Source organism: Anthonomus grandis, chromosome 13 (assembly GCF_022605725.1).
Source record: "Anthonomus grandis grandis chromosome 13, icAntGran1.3, whole genome shotgun sequence".
Classification (NCBI taxonomy): Eukaryota; Metazoa; Arthropoda; class Insecta; order Coleoptera; family Curculionidae; genus Anthonomus; species Anthonomus grandis.
The window spans coordinates 21,400,382-21,425,166 of record NC_065558.1 but is presented as its reverse complement, the minus strand read 5'-3'; the positions used below and the strand labels follow the sequence as shown (position 1 = coordinate 21,425,166).

General features: G+C 33.1%; 1 protein-coding gene across 5 annotated transcripts in view; it reads left to right on the top strand.

Moving 5' to 3' along the window:
* LOC126744068 (solute carrier family 2, facilitated glucose transporter member 1-like) overlaps positions 1-24,785 on the top strand; it is a 203,917-nt gene that overhangs the window by 88,014 nt on the left and 91,118 nt on the right. The window contains exon 1 of one of the 5 annotated variants that reach the window (XM_050451416.1): positions 14,128-14,169. The exons of the other annotated variants lie outside the window; for them this stretch is intronic. Coding sequence (XP_050307373.1) covers positions 14,143-14,169 — 27 coding nt within the window. The 5' untranslated portion in view covers positions 14,128-14,142. Of the gene's footprint in view, positions 1-14,127; positions 14,170-24,785 lie in introns of those variants that run through there. 5 annotated transcript variants of the gene reach the window in all.

The window sequence follows — 24,785 nt, the reverse complement described above, 5'->3', positions numbered from 1 at the left end:
GTATAATATAGAACAAATCTGCTTAGTATAACTAACACACAAGACTTCTGAAATTAGTAATTAAAATATTTCATGAACTTAATGATAAATTCTGTCAGATTGATTAATGTTTACTGATTAATAAGGGTTACACAGGCTCTCTTGTTGTCTTCCATGCGCAATTATTAAATTGCGCGAGAAAAGATCTCCCGAGGAGTGGAAGATATATCTAAAGGTTCCTCAACATTTTCGAAGCTCTCCTTCTATAAACTTGTGCCATTATCTTACTTTTGATATTTTTTTTTTATTACAACGTTCTATAGAACTAATTCTGTAAACAATTTTATGAGAATTTTATTCTATAAAATTGTAATGCATCATAATTTAACATAAAACTTATTAGGTAATATTCTGATAGAGTAAAGTGATTTGCTCTACTGATCAAAGCAAAAAGTCTGTATGAAACTAAAATTAATTCAAATGAAATAAAATTAATTGATGGGTTAAATCCAATAAATAATTATTAATTTTTTTAAAATACAAACTTAGAACGATCGACCCAAATTTTTATTTTATTCTCCCAGAATATAACGTTTTATTACCTTTAACCATATATTTTTCTAGCCTTCATAAATTAAATACCCATCAAGTCATCTGCTACAACATATTTGTTAAATGTCCTTATCTTATTTTTTGTTGTCGTATTTCCTCCTAGCTTAAACAGGAAATGGTTTTTAAATACTCCGGATTCATGGTTCTAGCGCCTAATTAGTTTTAAGTACAAGTAACAAAATGGGTGTTACATACGAATTCCGGTAAATCACCCTAAAATAGGAAGTACGCCGGTTTGGTTTTATGAGTATTTTTTTACCCTTTTTCCTTGCTTTATATGGCTTGGGATATTAAATTTTTATCATTCGTTTTGTATCTGGCTTTAAAGCAGTAAAATAATATTTTTTGCTTTAGCGTTATTTACTACTACCTACTGTTCGAAAGTTAAATATGAGATGCATTTGTTCATTTTATGGGCCATATGAAAATTTTACATTTTAAATTTTGGGCAATAAATTATGAAAATACAGTATTGCCCAAAATTAAGTTTTTAAATTAGATAAGTTATAAGTTTTACATATTATTGTTTTCTAACATTTTCAAATGTAAATTCAAATTTGTGTAAATTAAATACGTTTTCCACTTGCATAAAAAATTTAAAATTTCCAATTTCTTCATCTAATCATCATCACCCCATTTAATGTAAAAATTACATACTTAAATAAATCTAAATCACAAAATCAAACTTGCTGCTTATAAAGCTTTATTGTAATGAAGCTCTACCAGAAATTGGCGTTATGTTACATCCGTTCTAGTAAATTAATGACTTTTGATAACGTAAAATTAAATGTACTATTCCCTTTCCGAACTCTCTTAGCCTGAATTCAAAATCTCTAAAACTCTAGTTCTGATTGGTCAGTGGGTAAGAGCAGCTTTTAGGGAGCATCTAAAAACTTCAGGCAATTGTCTTTCGCCAGGTCTGATATCGGATATTACATTTTCTCTTCAAGGACGTTAAAAGATGAAATCACTAGCACTTCAGTGAATATTCAGCCTCTATTGCTTACAAAGATAATATTAGGCCTAACTTCAACTCCTTAAAATTACTGGAAGTCATATTGAATATCTCTAATGATGGGGAAAGCACCTATTGAATACAAAAAAAAATAATGTGACTACTTGGGCAGATGCTAGAAAAGCTAGGCCGTAGGAGGCCTCGCATTTTTCTCCAGATATGGCTACCATGTGAACGTTTCATCGTATAGTAGCCATATGGAAAGTCAGGCATACCTACAAATTTGCTAGGATGCAAATAATAATCTCTCAGAGAATCAAAAAATATTTGACTAAAAAGTTAACATATCCTCAAACTATTACAAGATTTATTATATTGTGAGGGATGTAGTATAGCGTTTTTATTAAAAGAAGAGAACACGCCTTGAAGGCATTTAAGACAAGGCGAGATTTAAGATGAAAGCATTTAAGAGAACAAAGTTTATTGAAATATCTGTTTAAAGAAATTTCAACTTAAGGTTAAAATCTTAACATGAAAAAGCTTTAAAGGGAACCTTTGGGACTCCCAAGCCTTCTAACCAAAAAATTATAGGCCAACCGAATATCTTTTGTTATTGCTGAGAAAAAAAAAATTTGATTTACTTTATATAACAAATAATATATGATTAGTTCGACAGAATTAGATTAATGCAAGTTTTGAAGAACAGGAGAAAGTCATTCCTTTATATTCTAAAATCCATTAAAAAAAAAAAAAAGAATGCTACAAACTGCGGATAAAGAGACTAGATGAAATCGTTTGATGAATAAAGTTCTAATTAGATAGACATCAGATCAGATAGTTTTTATAGATCAGAACTAAATAAAATTAAAGACACTTTATTTAAAAGAATGGTGTATTCTAAAGGTGTGACTCTAAATCATGAGCACTGCAAACCGAATTAATAATACTTTGAGTTTAGTAGAAAAAAGGTGAACAGTGTCTTTAATACAATCTATAATTAAATTTAGTTTCTTAGGCCTATCAGCATGTATCAACATAGAAAAAAGGCTATTTCCCGTCAAAGAGGAGATAATTGAAAGGTTATAAAGTTAAAAAGTATTTTTTAATATTATATTTTCATTTGTTATAAGAAATGTTTTGTATCTTAATATTATTGGCGGCTATATCTAGATCAGATTTTCAGATATGGAATTTGGTAGCGCATAACCTTCTTGGAGATTTTCTAACAATTTTCTTAATTAAGTAGTGAATGACTATGTGAGATTGTCTCTCTCTTTATGGTGACTCATTTTTAAGGCATGGTTGCAAGATTTCGTTATTTAGGTATGTTTTGCATCTGAATATGTGAACTTGTAATATTTTTGTTGGAAACTCGGTAAGTTTACTTCTTGCGTGATTCTTGCGTCATTATTATTTCTAAAATAGGTAACATTGATTGATCACTATGAAATCAATAATTTCTTTTACGTCTTTTAATGCTACAAGTTGCGAGTTTTGATCCTTATTTAGTGTTTTTTACTAAGTTTTTCAAAAAAAGTTAAAATATTTTTTTTGTGTTTTCAAAATTTTGATTTTCTGACTTTTTACTTTCTCCTTCTAATAAGAGTAATCAATCTTCCTACCTCGTCCCTTTATTTTCGATTTCTGGGTTAATCTTGAGGTATTAACAAATTTTCTAGTTTTCATTTTCTTACATTTTCACATTCTCTTTATTTGATCTAATTTCGTCCACTATCTTCATTTAATCTTCTTTAGGGTTCTGGATCAGAAAATGTTCTATTATCTGTTTTCTATTTTTTTTTCTATTTGGATTTTAAAATTATACTCTTTTTTTATTCGCCATTCTTCTTCTCATTGCGCCGCCTCCTTTCGAAGGTTGGCGATCCATCTTCCAAGCAATATTTACTCGTGAAGCAGCTGTTATGAAACTTTCGGATGATGTTTTACTGAGCCATCGGCGTAGGTCGTTGAGCCAGGAGTTCTGTCTTCTCCTTATTGACCTTTTCTTTTGAATTTTTTCCCATTGACTTTAATAAACAATTAATGAGAATCCCTAATTTTAAATCAAAATAATTATTTTTTTAAATATTGTTTGTAATGTTTTGATTTCATAGTTGTCAAAAGTCAAGCTCTGGCCAATCATAACCTACTATTTCCCATCTAATTCCCCGACTATGGTAATCACTGGTGCAAAAATCTTAACATTCTAGGAGTTTAATAAAATTAACGTTTAAGTTTTGTGTCAGTGTCTGGAAAAAGACTAATTTACATAATTCTCAAGATTTTCTATTTATTTATTACTATGTGTATTTAGTATAATTAATTTCACAAAATTTGCATATGTTTTATGGTGAAAAGTATGTTTATTTCTGAGGAGTCTCTTTTCAGGCCTTTTTTTTTTGCTTTAACTCGTATTTGGAATTCAGCTAATCACATACCTTGATGTTGTGCTGCATAGAAGAGCAAGTACCAGAGAAGTTTTGTCCACGCATGCCATTCTTGCCCCCAAAGCTTTGTCTTTAGCTACATTGGATTATTCAAGCAAGCACACAAGAGAGAAGTCTCTTTTAGGATTTATGGCTTTAATTTTTTGGATCTTTGCCAAGTTTCTTCCCGTTCCTGAGGCCTGTTTGAGCTTCTACAATAACAGCAGCTTCATCTATGTAAAGTGAGGTTACAATATAAATTTTACTTACAAATTGTTACAAAGTATTACTTTACAAATTTTATTGGAGAAAGGTGATTGTACTTGGTTAAAGTTCTCATGTATAGAAAAACAATTAGTTCTTACCAAAAGCGACTTTACATGATAACGCCTCAATATCATTTAGGCCTTCTATATCTAAAATAAAAAGCACTAAAAATTATGATTCACCAATATAAAATTAATAATTAGTCTCACTCATATCACACAATACAAAATCTAAAGGTTTAGGCACAGATACTAATTAAGAGTGAAATAAGACTGAATTTCATTACTAAAGCTAATAACTTAAATATTTTTTTAATCCGGTGCGTCATTAAACACTAAAACGTGAAATATCTGTCGCAATATTTTATGTCGTTAAAAATAGCACATATTAACTGTAGATCTCTGCTGGCTCATTTTGAGGATTTTAAGAATGATTATTGTAAAAAGGACTTTAGCCTAATTGCAGTAACCGAAAGTTGGCTTAGTCTTAATATTGATAGTAGTGCAATACAGATCAGTAATTATCAATTGATAAGAAATGATCGTCAAAATCTTAGGGGTAGTGGTATTGTTGCCTATGTCCGGAATGGTTTATCATATGAAATTATTTTATCTGATAGTCATGATTTTTTTGAAAGTTTATGGGTAAAAATTTTTATTAGTAAGGAGCCATTCATTTTCGGCATAGTCTATAGGCCTCCAAGTTCAAATATTCAGAGTTTTTTTTAACTTTAGAGAAAACACTAATTGACATTTTTTCAAATTTTAATAATATAACGTGTCTATAATAATTATATTAATTATATAATAATCTATTATAGCTGATTTTAACATTGATATATCTAAATTAAATTACAGTCATGCAACTCAGCTTATTTCTTTGTGTGAAACTTTCGATTTAAAGCAACTTATAATCGAGCATACTCGTATGACCAACAACACTAGTTCAATTATAGATCTTATTTTTACAAATCATATTGGCATTTTGAAATCTGGCATAATAAGCTCTACATTTTCTGACTATTTTGGTGTTTTTTGTGAATTTAATGTCACGGAGTCTATTGTACAACCGCAGATTGTATCTTATAGATCCTTAAAAGATATAAACCTAAACAACTTTCAAGAGGATTTGGAGGCTGTTCCATTTTATTTAATATATGAATTCGAATCCATAGATGATAAGATACATTTTTTAAACAATAACTTACTCAAATTGTTTGACAAGCATGCTTCTATTAAAACTATAGTTGTTCGAAAAAAAAAGATTCTCCGTGGCTGACAGATAATATTAAACTATTGCAAAAATTAAGAAACAAGGCATTAAAAGATTTTAAAACAACTAAACTGCCAGTTAAATATAATTATTACAAACAGCTTAGAAACTATACAACAACAGCGATTAGAGCGGAAAAAAGGGCTTTTTATAGTGATAAATTTGAGAATTGTACATACAAGGACAAGTGGCGTGAACTAAGAAAAATATTGCCATCAAAGCAGAAGCACATTTCTAACTCTTTTGTAAATACCAACAAATTTAATTCATATTTTATAGATAGTACAAGAGTGACAAATATTGATAATTGTGATGAGTTAATTAATTTTTATGATCAGAATGCATTACCAACCTTAAATAAGTTTTCTTTTCATCCCACTGATTATAATACTATTTCTGCAATTATATTACGTATTAAGTCTAAAGCATTCGGTGTGGATAATCTTACAATTACGTTAATTCAACTATGCTGTCCTTTTATTATACCCTTTATTTTACATATTTTTAACGAGTGTATTAATAAAAACTACTTTCCCAAATGCTGGAAAGAAGCCTTTGTGTTGCCATTGCCGAAAGCGCATAATCCAACAGATTTTAGTCAATTTAGGTCTATCAGTATTTTACTAACGTTTTCAAAAATTCTCGAATGCATTCTTGACTCTCAAATTCGTAGTTTTCTTAATAATAATGATATTTTACCACCTAAGCAATCTGGATTTAGAACAAATTATAGTTGTACGGCTATGGCGGACGTTATTGATGACGTAATTCGGGCTAGGGATGATGGTAAGATTTCTGCTCTGGTGTTGTTGGATTATACTAAAGCTTTTGATTTCGTTAGCCACTCAATATTAAAGTCTTTGTTTCATTATATTGGTTTTTCTGATGCTGCTATTAATTTAATTGCCTCTTATTTAAATAATCCGATTCAACGTGTTAAAATAGATAACGAAATATCTGATCCTTTGGAAGTTGAAAGTGGTGTGCCTCAGGGTAGTATTTTAGGGCCCTTGTTTTTTATCATTTACACGTCTAGATTTTATCTTCAATTAAAGCGTTGTGCCCATCATTTTTACGCAGATGACACGCAGTTATATTATTCATTTTTACCAGGAGATTTTAAAATGGCTGAGTTTAAAATTAATCAGGATTTACAAGCTATTTGTGATGTTTCTTTAAAGCATTTATTAAAATTAAATCCTTCAAAGTCATCTATAATATTCATAGGTAATCGAACTAATGTAAATAATATTTTAAATGGTATAAACATTAAATTGGGGGACGAAAGAATTCCAGTTGTTGACAAATGTAAGAGTTTGGGCCTTATAGTAGATAATAATATTCGTTTCAAACATCACGTGTCTAATATTCTTAAAAAAGCATATCTTGCTTTGAAATTAATTTATTTGCATAAACACTATTTAAGTAAAGATATTAAGAAGCTTTTATGTGATTCATTGGTCCTTTCACAATGTAATTACTGTGATGTAGTGTATGGCTGGTGTCTTGATTATGAGGATAGGGGTAGACTGCAAAAGCTCCAAAACTCTTGCATTCGACTAATATTTGGCATTCGCAGGAGAAACCGCATTTCCCATAAACTTCACGAACTTGGATGGCTTAATATGCATAATCGAAGAATTGCTCATTCTTTAACATTTTTTCATAAAATTTTAATATATCGTAGTCCGCCCTATCTCTATCAAAAAATAACTTTTAGAAATGATGTACACCATTAAAATTTAAGAAGAAATACTATTATCATTCCGAGACATAAAACACAGTTTTTTAAACCATCATTTTCTTACAATTTTGCTTATCAAATTAATTCTTTAAATTTGGATCCGGACCAATTATCAATTTCTTGTAATACTTTTCGTAATAGGAGGATTGTACATCTAATGAATCAGCAGGGTATATAATTTAAGTTCTTCTTTTTTAACTTTTTGAATGGTTGTTTTCTTGAGTAATTTATTACAATTTTTGGTATTGGGATCATTTTATTTATTTATTTATTGTCTGCAATAATTTTTCTATTTTTTGTTATTTAACAAAAAATTTAATCTGTTGTTGTCAAATTTAGAATTTAGAACTCTTATATGTAGGTTTATTAGGTATATGATTAAAGAAAAAGCTGTATTTAATCAGTTATTAGTTAAGCGTTACTGAAATTACCATTTTTTTTTAATGAAGTGTGGGGCCACAATGTTAAAGACCAGAATCTGCCATGGCAGAATTCTGAATTTGTAGGCCTTTTATTTGCGTAAATTTATTGCTAGATTTTGTAAACTTGTATTTTTTTTTTGTTTCTTCTATGCAAATAAAAAATATTTATTATTATTATTATTAATATTATTATCTTAGTAACGGTTAATTTTAGCGAGTTCTAACAAAAGTACCTTTTTTACTCAAAAACGTTAGGGAAATTGTTTCCTTTACAAAAAAAAATAAAAACCACACTTGCAAAAAAGTTAGTCACTTGCAAAAACAGTGCAGTATGGAGTGCCCTCTATCGGCCACAGTAAAAAAATGCCCATTTTCAACTTTCTCATATCAAAAAAACCCAACTTGGGTACCAATTTTTAAAGTGGTTTTGTCGCAAAATCTGAAAAAAAATAAATAAAGTCGATTATTATTTTTCAAATTTAACACACTAATAAACGAAGCAACTTTGGACTAAGGTAAGTTGCTTTAAATCGACTTATTTTGACCTCAATATGTCCTTGGATTTTGTACAGACCTTTTAGAGATACCCTGTATTTAACACATCCATCAAGGATTTATCTATTATTATCCCAATCAAACTGGGATATGAAATTTAAAATTGCTTCTCAGTTAGCGAACTCAAAATCCCTATAATAAATACTGCCTGACAACTGAACAGATTTATCAGTTGAGGCACAATCTATAAAAAAAAATACAATGATGATGGAGGGTGATGATCATCGGGTTCCAGCAAAGAGTCGCTAACTTCCTGAACAGTGACATCATTAGAGGATGCAAACACTTAATCCAATATTGAGCCAGTTCATTATATATGTGGTTGACTTGAAATAGATTATGCAATGGGCACAAACTTGAAACAATATAGAGAGATTGCAATTCCACCTCATTTGGTGTTGTTGAGTTAGAGGCAGTAGCAGCTGATCCAAATTATTTATCAGTCTATTAACTGTGAGAAAGATTAAAATCACCCATGATAAATAATTGACATTTAGGTTACTCTTATGCCAGTCTCTCTAAATCATCACCGAAGATCATATACTTATTAGGAGAACATTTTGGGGGGAAAGTATTCAGAACCAATGATTCTTTTCTTCCCTGGAAAATCTGCATAAACGGAATGAAGAGCTTAAAGTTGAATTGGAAAACTTAAAAATTAAAGAAGGTGAATTGTTGGCATTACTGGAAGTGAGCGAAAGGGCAAGTCTTAAGTTCAATTCACAAATAAGCGAGCTAAATATCCTAAATAAAAATTTAATAGTAACGATAAAAACATTAGAAAATGAGTCTTCAACCTATAAGACTGAAATAAACTTGCTACAAAAAGACGTAAACGACTTAACTAATTTAAATAAGAAGATGTTAGACTCCGTAAAGGTGTTGGAGGTTGAAAAAGATACCTGTTATTCCGACATTTGTGCATTGAAGGAACAGTTACAGATATCCAAATCTGTTGTTATTAATTCTCCAACACAGCTACCAACTAGGCCAAATACACCTGACGATAGTCGACCTCGGCTTCTCTTTGTTGGTGGAAATTGTAGCAGAGTGTTCCTAAAACATTTACGTTTAAAGTTTGAAGCTTACTACAAGGTCCAGTGTTTCCTGAAGCCGGGCAGTTCAAGCAGTGAGGTGATTAGGACAGCATCAAATTTAGTTAAGGATTTTTTAATAGTAATGTTAAATGGAATTTGTTCTTCATCTGATGTTTTAAAAAATTTAATTTAAAATCATGTTGATACAAACACTTTAGTGATGACAAGCCCTTACACTTATTTAAACCATAATGTTATCTATAATAGTAATAAGGCCCTTTATCATACTTTTCATGCAAATAATATTAATCTGTATGGGATTCTAGAGTCTAATCACGCCAGTAACTTTGGTTCAGACTTGGCATCATTATTACATGCACATATTTTCAAATATTTTAAAATTAATATTTCATCGAATAAATTGTCTTTGAATCATTAAATTAATGAGTCTGAACTAGTTACTGATCGTGAATTGAATTCTTCTTTTTTATAGACATGTCCACGAAAGTTGAATCTCATTCATGTTCATATTCTACTAGTAAAATTGAAATTAGCTCTTCGAAAAACTTAAGTATCTTTATTCTTAATATACAATCACTAAGAAACAAGATAGATGAACTTCATCTTTTGCTGGACACATGTAATTTTCCTGATATTGTACTTCTGACTGAGCACTGGTTGAGGCCTAGTGAATGTTTTTTAATATCTGATTATGTTCCTATATCAAATTTTTGTCGTCAACAATCTATACATAGAGGAACCATGATCTTGGCTAGGCAAACAATTGAAACGATATTTTGTAATATTGATAAGTATGATAATCTTCTGTTAGAGAATGTTTTTGAATTCTCTCTTTCTTTTTGTAAGCGTTTTAATTTATATATTCTTTGTATTTATAGGCCACCTACAGGAGATATTGCTATGTTTCTGGATAAACTTAATTCTCTTTTATCCCAGTTGTCCCTACACTCTAAGGTTATATTGGCTGGTGACTTTAATATCAACTACACTGATGAAACCTTGCCACGTACTTCTCTTTTAAGTATTTTAAATTCTTACGACTTGAAAATGCACGTTCTTTCTCCCACACGAATAACTTCTTTATCTGCAACTACAATTGACTATTTCTGTACAAATTTTGATGACGTTTTCTGCACAGTACTCCCATCTGGTATTTCCGACCATGTAGCTATTCTTGCTAAAATGCCATATAATACTTCATCTCATTATATGGAAAGAATTTTCAGCAGGAGAAATTTCAATGCTTTTTCTGCTGCTACAGCTTCGGTAAATTGGAATGCACTTGAAACGGCTTCTGACCCACTTACTTTATTTTTTTAAGTTCTGTGTGATAAGATCAATCAGTGCTTTCCTAAAATGAGGCTTAAAACTAAGAAACGAAACCATGGGTTACAAGAGTCCTTAGAATTTCAGCTAAAAACCTCCGTTTTTTGACTAAATTTAGCAAATATACCACAAATGAAAATATCCTTGTATATCATCAGAAATACCGTAGTCTGTACAGAAAGACAATTAAAGCAGCAAAATCTAATTATTATAGGGATCGCTTAAATATGTCATCAAATAGGCAAAGAGAGTGTTGGTCGATTATTAATGATTTTAGACATTGCCATAGAAAAGTATCGGAACCGGAGTTAAGACCTGACATTTTAAACGACTATTATTGTGATATACCTAATATCTTGCTCAAGGGCATTCGTAGTAACATTGATCCCTTACACTATCTTCAACAAGTGTCGGTTGAGCATTCATTTTTCTTTCATCCTGTCGAACTTACCGAAGTAAAAAATGAAATCAAACGCCTAAAAAACCATAAATCATCTGGAGCTGATGGGATATCTTCGAGGTTGTTACTCTTTTTGCCTGATTCAGCCTTAAATGCTTTAGTTTCTGCCATAAACAATTCTTTACATAATGGCAATTTTCCTTCATGTTTAAAAGAGGCAGTGATTATCCCTCTTCATAAGGGTGGAGATTTGGATCAGCCTTGTTCCGTTCCATTTCTATTTTGTCTACCCTCTCTAAGATAGTTGAAAAACTTGCAAAAAGCAGAATTTTGTCCTTTTTACATCATAATGGCATTTTGTCTGCAAATCAGTTTGGATTTCAAGCTGGTAAAGGGACTCATGATGCTGTTTTTAGCTTTTTGGAGAGCGTCTATGTGTCCTTGAATTCTGGAGAGTCATCGGCGGCAGTGTTTTGTGATCTATCCAAAGCATTTGACTGTGTGTATCATGGAATACTGTTATCTAAGCTATAAATATGGTTTTAGAGGCGTAGCGTTGCGATGGCTTGAGTCCTATCTATCAAATCGTACTCAGAAGGTTACAGTGTCTGGGCGTTTGTCTGCTTCTAGATCCCTAAAATGCGGCTTTCCCCAGGGTTCAGTGTTGGGACCACTGTTATTTTTACTGTATGTGGATCACTTGAGTTCATTGAAACTGCAGGGCAAGGTGGTTCCCTTTGCTGATGATCCCACCATACTATGGAGCCATAAAAATTCTGATTATATTAAGACTTGTATCCTTGAAGACCTTCAGATTTTATCAGGGTGGTGTGCTTCCAACAGGCTCGTGTTTAATGTAAGAAAGACGTCTATTATAGGGTTTAAGTGCGATGTTCAGGGTCTGATGTTTGACGAAAATTCCTTCTTGCAGAATAAAGAGTGCTGCAAGTTGCTAGGAATTACCATTGATGGTCGCCTTCGGTTTGAAGATCATATTTTACATTTAGCTGGGAAATTATCTTCTGGATGTTTTGCAGTAAGAATGGCAAAACAAGAGCTGGAAGGCGTGGTTACACGTTCAGTGTACTTTTCACTTATTGAATCTCATATTCGGTATGGCTTGCCTTTTTGGGGTTTAACCAATAAGGGCTACTTAACATTATCTTTGTTATTCAAAAAAAAGCAGTTAGATACCTGTGTTCTACTAAGTTAAGAGATTCTTGCAAACCCCTCTTCATTTCTGGAAAAATCCTAACTCTTTTTCACTCTTTATCTTAGAAACAGCTGCTCTTATTCACAAAATTCCCAAACTACACTCTGACACTGGCCATTTGACTCGTCGTGTAAATGATGTTCCCCTACCTATTCCTACGTCTTCCCTTACCAAAAACTCATTAATTTACATAAGTAAAAAAATTTACAATCATGTTCCTCTATGTGTTAGACATATATCGGATGTTAAGAAATTTAAAAGAGAATTAAAGTCGCTTTTATTGGCTAAGGCATATTATAACTTGGATGACTTTTTTAATGATAGGTTTTAACCTTGGACATGTTGGAAAGTTTTTTTTTTCCTTTTTTCTTCTCTAGTTTTGTCAACAAGTTTACCTTTATTTAGTAATTGATTGTTTTATTTAGTTATCTTTAATTCGAGTATGTTCAAAAAGTTTTGTTTTCTTGTGTTTAATTTTGTTCATTGTTTTGTCAATTTTTGAAATTGTATTTTTGTTTTGTTTTTTTAGCTTGTAGGATGCTTGTACACAAGATTATTCTTACGTAATATAGCACATTTTCTTTCTTTCTTTCTTCTTTCTTATTTCGAGATCATATGCACACAAACAAGGATTTGATATCCTTACTTGACCTTAATAATTGGCTATTTAGGCTCTTGTGTACCGCCACTTGGACGCCACCACCTCAGGAATATATAATGTTTGCAACTGACCTATCCCTCCTCAAAATATTATATTTATATTAATAGAGAGAATTATCACTGTAATCAACAGTCAATGAAGTTTTATTGAAAACAATTATCTGGTATTTAAAGTTATACAATACGTACTGGAACTTAGTGCGCAAACCTCTCACAATCTGGAAAAAAAATGCAAAATTCATGTTTTGGAACTCCTCGCACCTACGTAGTCAGTATATCCTTTTTCTTCTTACATTACCTTTTTTTAATATGTTCTTGAGTTATTTAAGTCAGTTCTTTGCTGAGCAGTGAACTCTGTTCTTATGCAGATTTGAGAAAATTTATCAAGATTGTTCTTACATTTTATTACACGGAGCACATCATTAGAGCTGTTCATCTTCACACAAAAAATTACCGGTGCCCATTTTTATTGCTTCTACCAATTCTTATTACTCTTTGTACTTATTATTGGTAATCCCATTAAGCAGATTTTGAGACATTATCAGATCTCTCCCTTTCGGAAAGTTTGCAAAAAAGCATTATGTTGTTCATTATTCGTTGACGTTATGGCATTAGTTTACGAGGGCAATTTTTAATCGGTTTCCTTTAATACATTTCTTCTTTATTAGCAAAAATTCTCTGTAATATGTTTAAAGCCAAATAAAAGCGTTAATAGGATTATAACTGCTTTATTTTGATTATTTTTATAAAAAACCAAATTATAAAAATTCTTTAAACTATTATCACAAATTTGCACATTTAATTTTATATTTCGAATAAATAGCTACAAAACAATAGTTAAATAGAACACCCTGTATAGAACAATTTCTCGTCTAAATTTACCATATGTTATCTGCCTACCATATGTTACTATTAAGGACATTAACACCACCGGTAAATTGTTTCAGTTCGATAATTTTAAACCAGAGAAAAACTTCTTCATAAAGATTTATACCGGGACATAAAGAGGCCAACCATGTAATAAAATTAACGTCAACGGACTCCGCAACCAACGCATTAAACAATAATTGACTGCAAATAGAAAATAATTGACCCACAACTGCCCACGAAATGTTAACAACTACAAAGCAACTACCTTTTTTTCTTATTTACCCGTATGTTATTAGTAAAACCATTTAGTATGTTCATTGTAATAAACTTATTTCGTCAGTTAAGTATTTTGTGTTAGTTTGTGTCCTCTTTTAAATAGTGATATGTCAAAAGTTAAAAAGTGCACCGAGGTATGTCAAAAATTATTCTTATAAGTTAATAAACCTGATGAACCTTGAACTTAATTTTACATTCAAATTCTGGTATTTTTAGCTTGTTTTTGTATTTTCAATAATGATGATCTATTTAGTTAAATGAAATGATTAATCGAACTGTTACTGGTAATTTTGCAAGTCATTAAGATAGAATTTTGATAGAAATGGATTAAATAAATAGATTAGAAAAACATTATCACACTAATATAATATTTAAGCTCCATGATCTGCAATGTTTATAAAACATATTTTGCTACATCTAAAAATGACAGTGTGCAGTCCGTTCTAGCAGTTCACCACTCACATTTTTCAGCATCCTGAAAAGCTAGCCAAAGATTTAAAAAAGATCAACGCAATTTTTGCGTCCGCTTATTAAAACTATTTAAAATTATTTAAAACTAAGAATAAAATGTTAAAATGTAAAAAATGGAATAAGACATTCACATACTGATAAATTTTCTTAATAGTCTTCTAAACTGGTTTAAACTATTACAGATCTTGATTTACGCTGGCCACTTATTTAATTTAATAAGCCCCTTGTAGAGTACAGAATTTAGCATCTGACTAGTGTTATAGCTTTAAAGGATAGTCTGTAATATTTCTAGTACCATCTATTAATTATAAACGTGTCCGAACACTCATATTTTATCAGAGATGTAGTTGTTTTAATTTAAACATAAACACATACACACTAAACATAATCCCTTGATTCACAGTTTAGAATACTTAAAAATAACAGAAGGGTATTAGTAGGAGAGCCAGCGACACTCGACGCTACGTCATCGGGAATTATGATATGAATAATAACAGGATTCATTCCATTTTCAGTGTTTTTTTATTCATTATTCATTCGACACTCAGTCGCCATAAGTGCACGTCAGTCAGTAAAGTTCATCCATTAAAATACACAGCCTGGAACACCCAATTCGCACAACAACCAGAGAAGACTCAAAAGCAAGAACGGCGGAGAAAAACGTCGACTCGCCCCCCATCGTCAGTGGGGGGCACAACCATCGCCGGAAAAAAGAAGAAAAGCAAACAATGGACATGTCCGATGGATACTCTACGGATAGATCCACCAAAAGTGAAGTCCGAAAGAGAATGGCAAGTAGACAAGAAAGAGAGACGGGTATGACTTTGGACGACTCATCTAAGTTCCTTAAACCTCAATATAAATCTTGTGATCCTAGACTATCCTCCAAAACAATCAAAACCACACCAAACCCCGACCTGGGAGCTGGCAAAACGCCACCCCAGAGTGCGGAAGATAGGCAAAGCGAGGAGAGAGTACGCAAACTCGAGGAGAAAATTCGGGAACGAGATTTGCAAATTGAGAGAAGTGCTAACGAGATGAATGAGATTAAGCTTAAAAACTCTCAGATTATTGAGAGAATACAACTATTTGAACAGAAGATTAATAAGTTAATCTCAGAGAATCAATCTCTCAATGGGCAGATCTCGGACCTGAAAGGTAAACTCGGGGAGGTGCTGATCCAAAACGAAACCCTTACCATCAAAAACTCCAAACTGAAAGAGAAACTGACAGATCAGGGGGGTCTGGCTAGTGATAAAAATCAAAAAGAACAACACAAAAATAAAAGAACCAGGGAAAACGCGGCCTGTCTCCGCCTTCACAAGACGGAGACGAGCCGGCCTCGGAACCGGTTTACCCTGAGATAGCCACAAACAGGGAGCCAGGCCCCTCAACATCGTCAGCTTCAGATCCTACCAAAAACTCCACTGAAAATCCCTTTCCAAAGTTAAAAAAATCCACTCTACATGCCCTTAAATAACCTCTCCTTGGCGGGCAAGGGGAAGGGACACTGATCCCATCACAAATATAAATAAGTCCCAAAAGTACTGTTAAGAGACACACAAATCTGGGCCGCAAAATACAAGTTATTTTGTGAAAAAAAAACATTGTAAAACTGCAAAAAGACAGATTGGCATTAGCACTCTTCCCCAAAACTCCAAATGACCACCGAGCATTAACAGGTCTTCTCAAGGGGGAGGGAATGGAATTCCATTCCTTCTTCCTTGAGGAGGACAAGAAGCTGAACGTGATATTGAGAGGACTTGACCAAAACTTCAAGTTAGAAGAAGTCGAGGAGGAGTTGAGGGCGAAGGGATTTGAGCCGGAGGAACTGAGCTGGTTTAAAACCAGCCCAGGCCGACGAAGATCCACAGACCTCATCAGATTCCTCGTTCCCAAAGGCAGGAGAGTGTGTTTGAAATTGACAACATTTTAAAGATTAGGGTCCGCGTTGAGCGCTTAAGGACTCAGACTATTGAAAACAGAAAGCAAATTGGGCAGTGTCATCGCTGCCAGGAATATGGTCATGTCCTGAGTAATTGCAACGCAAAGCCGCGTTGCCACAAGTGCAAGGGCGAACATTTCTATTCAGAATGTCAAAAGAACAGAGCAACCCCGGCTGAGTGTTGCAATTGCGGCGGTGACCATCCGGCGAGCCCAAAAAATCCAAATATAATAAAAAACACAAACAATCAAAAACAAAGCTTCGCTGAGACCTTGAGAACGACCAACTCGGACTCTAATAACAGAATGGCGGAGCCAAAGGATGGCAATACATCATCGCACATGAAACGGCCCGATTTGTCAATTAAAAACACAAATCTCCTGAACCTTCTAAGTTTGCCTGATGGGATCTTACAAAAGAAAATAGATAACCTAATGGCAAAACTTGAGAGATTAAATTCTAACCCGGCTATCAAGCTATTGCTGGGAGTCGAGGTCTAGACTCGCAGTGTCCGTTCGTTTCCTTCCTAACGTGTTCAAATCCCAATTCCCATCCTTAATAACCATACAAAAATAAACCTATACAAAACCCAATCCGACCGTCAAAAACCTAATCCATCAACAAAAACACCGTAAAGGACCGGTTACGTTCACACCTCCGTCCGACATTTTCTCGCTAGCTAAAAGTTCCGAAATCTGAGGGGGCGTGGTCTGTTCCACAGGCTCGCGTACAATACCATCACACAGACCTTATAAATACATGCAACCAAACCTATCCCGATCAGTCGGTTCCTATCTTCCGAGCAAGTCAAAAGTGCAAGCACCTAGCTGCGACCCAGATACATAAAAAGATGGCGCCTAATCTCGACGAAAGGATCAATCAAGAGAGCCGTCGTTGCTAGACCGGATATAATCAGTGCATAGCTTGGATCCGGGCGAGTATGGAACACTTTTGTCAACCGGGCAAATCCTGTGCCAATTAGTGTAATTAATTAATGAAAAATACGAAAAAAAAAATAAGTACATGACATTGAAGGGGACAGGTGGCACTTAGGAAATATATGTGTGCCGAACCCCTGTTGACCGAGCGCAAAGGGGTTGCTTGTAACTATTGTGCCTACATCATCAAAAATTTTGACAATTTTTTTTTAAATTGAAGCTTGCACATCAGGATAATTATTTGTGCCATGGAAATTCGTGTGCCAAATGCGCTGTTGACCGGTTTTTATCGGTCGACTTCAGGCCTATACCAAGATCATTGTAATTCAATGAACTCATTGAATTCACACTTTTGCGATTAAAGTATTTCTGCCATTTAAATTTTATTTACATGGAATGTTTCCACTTTTAAATGATTGATTTTTGTCAATTTGTTATATATTTATCTGTTTTTAAATCTCCGTTACGATCGCTTCTCATCTTTTCATTAAAAAGCAATTATCCTCGATCCCCCATTATCATAAACTCCTCGGAACTATAAACTTGTACTTAAAAGTGAAATTTGCATAATTTGCAATAGAAATTTGATAATTTGAAAATTGATAATTTTTAGATAATTTCTATATACAGCAATATTTTAGAAATGCAAGTAACTGACATATTATTTGAATATGTTGCAGAGGGAGTGTTTTCAATTGAAACTTAGGATTTGTCAAAAAGGTATTTTATCAACACACATACAAATCAGAACGTATTGGCGAAACTTACTCTACGAGTACAAGCGTGATACATTTATTACTGAAAAAATTTATACAATATAAAAATGTAGCGTTCTGTAATTAATTCAATTTGCGCATTACGAAACAAACAAGCTAATGGCTACCGGGACATGTACTTATGAATACTCATCATCAGAATCGTCACTTTCTTCGTTACAAACGGCCTCATTGTCAATGTCATCATTTTCTTCTTCTCTCTCTGTGATAGCGACCAAAATATCTTCCACAGATAATGGTGTAGGTTCACCTTCGAACCAACGTGGACGCAACTTACCATTATTCGCTTCCCACCCATTTTCCGTTGGATTGAAAAGAGAACATTTCACTTGACTTGCGTTGTGCTACATTGTCGCAACGTACGTCGTTCCTAACATTTTTTGATATAAAGATTTTTTAACAGGGTGGAATGAGGCTCGAATCAAAACCTTTCATTTCTTTTATCAATTTCTCGCTGTCGCGTTTCGATGCATACATCTTATTAAACATTTCAAATCTTGCTTTATCAACGCTATTCGCTTCTTTAATATTGTACATATTGTACAAAAGACCAAATTGAAAAGGTCGCACTTTTCCTTTCTGGAAAAAAGCTGAGGTGTAATCGCAGCCTGTAAATGCATGAAATGCTGGAAGAGTTTTGCATACTTCACACCTAACATCTCTGCTAGTTGTGTACAGTTGACGCAATCACTATTCTTATTCGACACACTTGACATGAAAATAGTTTTGTTGGTCAGTTTGTGCATGTTCCCTAGTAGAATGATTAAAATGTCTATGTCTGTTGCCTTGATCATTACAGTACAATCTGATTCCAGTTGAGCGATGTGATAAATTATTCTAGTATCTGCTTCTTCGTGAAAACATGTGAAGGATTTTTCTACGCAATAAATCACGGCATTGCCAGCAGCATGAAATGACACACAACGCTCCCCTACGGTTAAAAATACTTTCTTTCCATTAAAATAAGGGGCCAATGTTTGCGTTTTCAAATTTTTTGACAAGAAATCAACGAAAGCTTCTTTGAATTTTTTATTTTTCAAACTTTTCGTGAAATCGACTGGTCTGGTTTGCTCGGGCCCTGTTATGGAGTATGTAATGTCTTCTTTATTTCGTTTGTCACGTTCGCAATCCTTGATTGAATATGGAAAGTATCTGTCAAAAACCACGTGAATTTCCGAGTTTTCAACAGTTTTCAATTTTCAAATTCAAAAAATTACATAGATGCTTCAAACCCCATCTGGCGTAGTTAAGCTGATTAAGAAGAAAAAATAGTTTGGTCATTTCAAAAACTGAATTTACGTACAATTCAAATCGCAAGTTCTTATACTTCTGGAGAAGCGCAGAAAAAGGTTAATGAAGTCTATGTATATCATGTAGAATTGGGCACCTTCTCCAGGACGTTCAGACAAAGTGTCATTTCGGAACGAAACATATTTGTCGAGTGTGTTTTATAAAGTATTGGAGACTGGAAATGTGTCTCCAATTTCTTTCCATCTACTTTTGATGACACAAGCCTTTTGGTAACATTCTCTGTGATATCCATCATTTTCCCTTGATTTCTCGGAAAATTTTAGACTTGCTATTGCGTTACGACACCTTTCAAATGAAATATCCGTGAATGGTATGACATTCGTGGATTTTCCGCAAATAAAACACTTCATGGCTCAAAGAAAATATTTTATTTCCGACTGCTAACGATAAACAATTTCTTCTCCTGTACCTTGCGCCTGCTTGAGCCAAACTGCGTCTCCGCTCTAGCAGCTGCTGGCTTAGGCATCCAATTCGACACGCTCATTATACATGGATAGGGTGGACACAAATTCTATAGAATCCTGTTCTAGGAATGTACAGTGTCCTGAAGAAAAAAAGTACTGTAAAAGTACAGTACCCAAAATAAGTCGTAAAGATCTTGGTATTGGGCTGAAGTCGACCGATAAAAACCGGTCAACATCGCATTTGGCACACGAATTTCAACGGCACACATAATTATTCTTGATGTGCATATTCTAAGATTTGCCCGGTCGACAAGGGTGTTCCATACTCGCCCGTGTCCAAGCTATGCACTGTTATTATTCATGACACAATTCCCGATGACGTAGGGTCGAGTGTCGCTGGCTCTTAGACTAGATCGATTACATTTAAGGATCAGTCTCGTTGCTCTATTTTAAATTACTTAAAACTGTTTCAATTTATATTAAGGTATATTGAACAATAATTTGGAACAAAACTGCAAATGGAGAAGAGCAATGGCGTTGTATAGCATGAGTTTTGTAGGCATTGATAAGTTTTTCCCAATTCTATTAATAAACGCTGCTTTTTTGGAAAAGTGTCTCATAACTTTTCTGAGAAATTAGCGGGCAGACCCTTGCCATTGTTCGTAAGGAGTTTGAAAATAGGCTTTTTTATTATCTTGCTAATAACGGTGCGCATTTTGAACATTTAAAAAAATAAATATGTTAAACTAATTAAATTTGTTTTTCTAACTTACCGATTTACATTTTAATTGCTTCTTGGTCAATCAATTTAATTTTTTTTTACAACCATTGATAGCATAATGAATGCCCTTTAAAATAATGTATCACACCATGGGGTAGCCATTTGACATACCAAAGTTTAGCGTAAATAAAATATTCATTATTTCTAGACATTTTCGCTAAATATTTGCTTACACATTTACCGATTTCATTTTTTTGGTACCGTTGAATAGAGAATTTTACGCTGCTTACTATGATGTATCACACGATGGGGGTTCCCATTTGACATATTAAAGTGAGGTTAGCTGGAGGTGAGGAGGTGAATGACAGAACTTCAGTAAATGCATAATTAAACGTCCCCCTATATATCCAATTTGACGTGTTTATTTTTTTTTTTTTTAAGAAAGTTATTAAGGGTGGATCGTTTTGAAATGAAAGCACTGTATATTATTATATATTATATTATATTTTTTTTAATTCCATTATTCCTTGGCCCACTGACAGTGGTATGTACATTTAAATATTTTGCTTGCCGACTATAATAAATTTGGCGTCTTTAAATTTACTGTTAAACTACTGGCATTGCTAATTTGGTTAATTCTTCATAATAATCATTGAAGATCTTCAGAAGAACTGCTCAATAATACTGTAACATCAGCGTAGCGGATGTTATTATATAATAAACTTAGGTTTTCTTGTTTTATAAGTTAGTTATGAAAACAGCTAGACTGACTTACCACGCAGTTAGACAACCCACCACATCTATTAAGACGTTTGAGAGCAGTATTTTGACGATTTGGTGATATCTTTGATAAGTACTTGGGTTTTTGTAAATAAAGACGCAAATTGTAAATGTTTCATGGACTATACAATCGCGACTATCTAAGACGTTTAATGAGAAAAGGGCAACCATATAAGAGATGGGTGGTGCTCTAATTTACTTTTCTTTCCCTTTTTAAAAGTCCTTTTTGCATATGGTTAGTATTAATCGAGAATGTTAAAAAATTTAGATGCACTGTCACTATAAGGTGAGAGTGAGTGAGAGTAAGTCTTCAAAGAATCAAGCGCTTCTTCTTTACAAGATAAATTATTTCAGACTACGTCGTTATGATTTGGTTCATTAAGTATATTTCATTCAATATACAGGTTGGCGAACAGGAGACTATACACAGGCATTATAAATGACGACACCGCTTCTCGCTTACTTTATGGTTGATAAACGGCGCGGCAGATTCCGATCGTCTGATCTGTTATTTTCGGCACAGCACAGTCAGAAGACCTCATTTTGCTGTGTGATTGCATACTGCAATGTTGAATCTTAAAGCGCTATTTTGATTTTTTTTAAATTTATCATTATAGCTGTTTATACCCCTTCCGCAAAAGTTCAATTGATTAAATGGTTTTATGGAGGCAATTTTTCAATATAATATAGGGATTTATTTTCAGTAAATTTAGAAAATATACCGATTCCTTGTGCTAAAACTATATTAAATGTCGTGTCAAATTTTAAGACATCTTTTTCCCTCCAAGGCCTTTTTACCCTCTAAAGTTGAATGTTTGGGCTGGTATTTTGGGCGACCGTATTATTGGGCTATTTTTTATTGATGGTACTTTGAACGTCAAAAAATAGCTTAAGTTACTACGAAACCAAATTCTTCCTGCCGTTTAACTCCTTCCTGATATAGATATCAATCTATTTTCAACAAAATGGCTGTCCTGCTTATAATGCAGTTAGAGTAAAAGAATTTTTAACAAGTAGTTTTTTCAACCGCCTTATTAGTGGGACTGGTAATATTAAATTGTCTCCAAGATCTCCCGATTTGTCACCAAATGACTTTTCTTTGTGGGGTTATCTTAAGGAGACTTTTCATAAAAATCATAATAGTAGGCCAGCGAATTTAGAGGAAGTGAAAAACAAAATTGTTGAATCTGCCAGTTCCATTTTACCTTAAACTCTTTTGGAAATATGAAACAGCTTTTACGATAGGCTAACCTATATTATAAAGAAGGAGGTCTCTTTGAGCTTTTTATTTACAGAATTATTTACTAGGTTTATTATTTAGAGTTTTGTTATCTGTTTTTTTTATAATGTTTACATTCTATTTTTATTAGAGTTTATATTTTATTTTAATAAGAACAACGCTTTTATTTTCAATATGTAATGCACAACATCAAAAAATTCACACATGTAATTCCTGCATTAGAAAAATATACCAGTGCGACGTAATATTTTTTTAAAGTATACCGCAAGAGATATAGCCCTTACAGACGTCAGACTAAAATAAAATTTAAAATAATCGATCTCGAACCTCGAACACCAGCGTACGTACTGTCGCTGCGGCGGCGTTGCAACATCTCGCCTCTAGAACTGTAGAACTTTATATGTGTAGTAATTCATTCGCCAATCTGTATAATTGTTTATTTATATCATTATAAAATCATGATGAGATTAAAAATGTAGAATTTCTTGTAGATCATACATTTATTAAAGTCTTAATAATATCATAATTTTATCGGCAGTTGTCTATCGAAAATAAAAAGTGGACCAGAAATGCTGCATGTTGCCATATGATTTTTGTTGTATAGATTTTGTATGCCTGTCCTTTGTTTAGTACTTCTATGTTTAGTCCGATTATGATTTTCGCCCATTTTTCTGTTAACCCTGTAGATTATTAGTATTTTCACTAGGTCTAAGCTGTTATCAAAGTCTAAAAGCTACCTTAACTTACCTTGTTTAGCTCAGTGTTTCTTTTGGAAGTTGAATTTAGCGTTCTTGTTGACTTGTTGGATTGTTGGCTCTCTCACCTTGTTCTTTGTACACCTATTGTCTAAAAAAGCATAACTAATCATTTAAAAGAATCCTCTTAAGGATTGTGGATAGTCCTTGAGAAATAGCTACAAATATATTATTTTTAATATGAGGAGAAATGCCCTGGGGCCGTATTTTCGAAACCATGCGAGAATCTTCGAATGCGAACAAAGTCGAGCGGCAAAATTCACACACGAATTAAAAAGTGCATTTTTGAACAGCATTCGAAAATTCATTCGCATACGAACATGAAATGTAGTGGCAACGTAGCAAAGTCGAGTGCTATTGGGGGCCACGTAAAACGGAATGAAGACGATAAAGATTTTTTAATCTAACCTAAAATTTAAGTTTAAAAACATCAGGAAATTTAAGATGGATTCAAAAAATAAAAAATTGCGGTTTTGTGTCAAGTGAGCAAAAGAAAGAACTAATTTCATTTATGGAAGAGCACTCGGAATTAAAGTCGGACTAATTCACCCAAGATTTTTCAGCTAAAACTGCACAAGCTTTGTGGATAAAAGTGGCGGACAGATTACACAGTCTCTGGAGTACATAAAGAGCATCAATTCCATCGTAATAGGCTTACTTAATCTATATAATTTATTAAATTGAGCATCTGAATACATTCCAAATGGGTCAAGAAATGAAGAGTACATCCTAGTCCTTCTTTCAGTCTTTTCCAGTGCATCAGCGACGTTTCTTTGCACAAGATTTTTAAATCTTGCCATTTGATTATTGTTACTTTTTTTTCAATAAACAACAAAAAAACACTACGAAAATACTTAATCAACTCACACAAATTAAAAAAAAAAAACAAAACAAGTGGCAGAATCAAATTGAAAATCTCACACGAACTTTGAAATTCGAATGATATATACCCATTCGAGACATCGCATGTGAAAAAGTTCGCATACGTATATACGTTCGCGGTCGAAAATACGAATATCGATTTTTCATGCGAAATCCTCTAATTTCGTATGCGAATCAAAGTCGAATGGTTTCAAAAAACTTAACATTCTGTGGACTGTGCTCTTTTGATTTCCAACCAACTAAAGTAAGTTCCTTCTTGTTTTCCGCATCAAAATCATGGTTTTCTGCGAAGGGATATTCGATTCTAGATCGTTCTCAGTCGGCTGGAGATTGTAGTTGTGACCGTACATTGTTTTTATAATTTTTGTATTATTTTTGTAGGGGATAAAAGTCCAATTACATTTAAAATTTTTGTACAGCTGTACTCTTGTTTGAAAACCGTAATTTCGCCCAAAAGGGAATTTCATAACAAATTCTAAAAGTTTATTTAAGAATAAACCTACTGCGTCACATTCCTTAGTGGTATG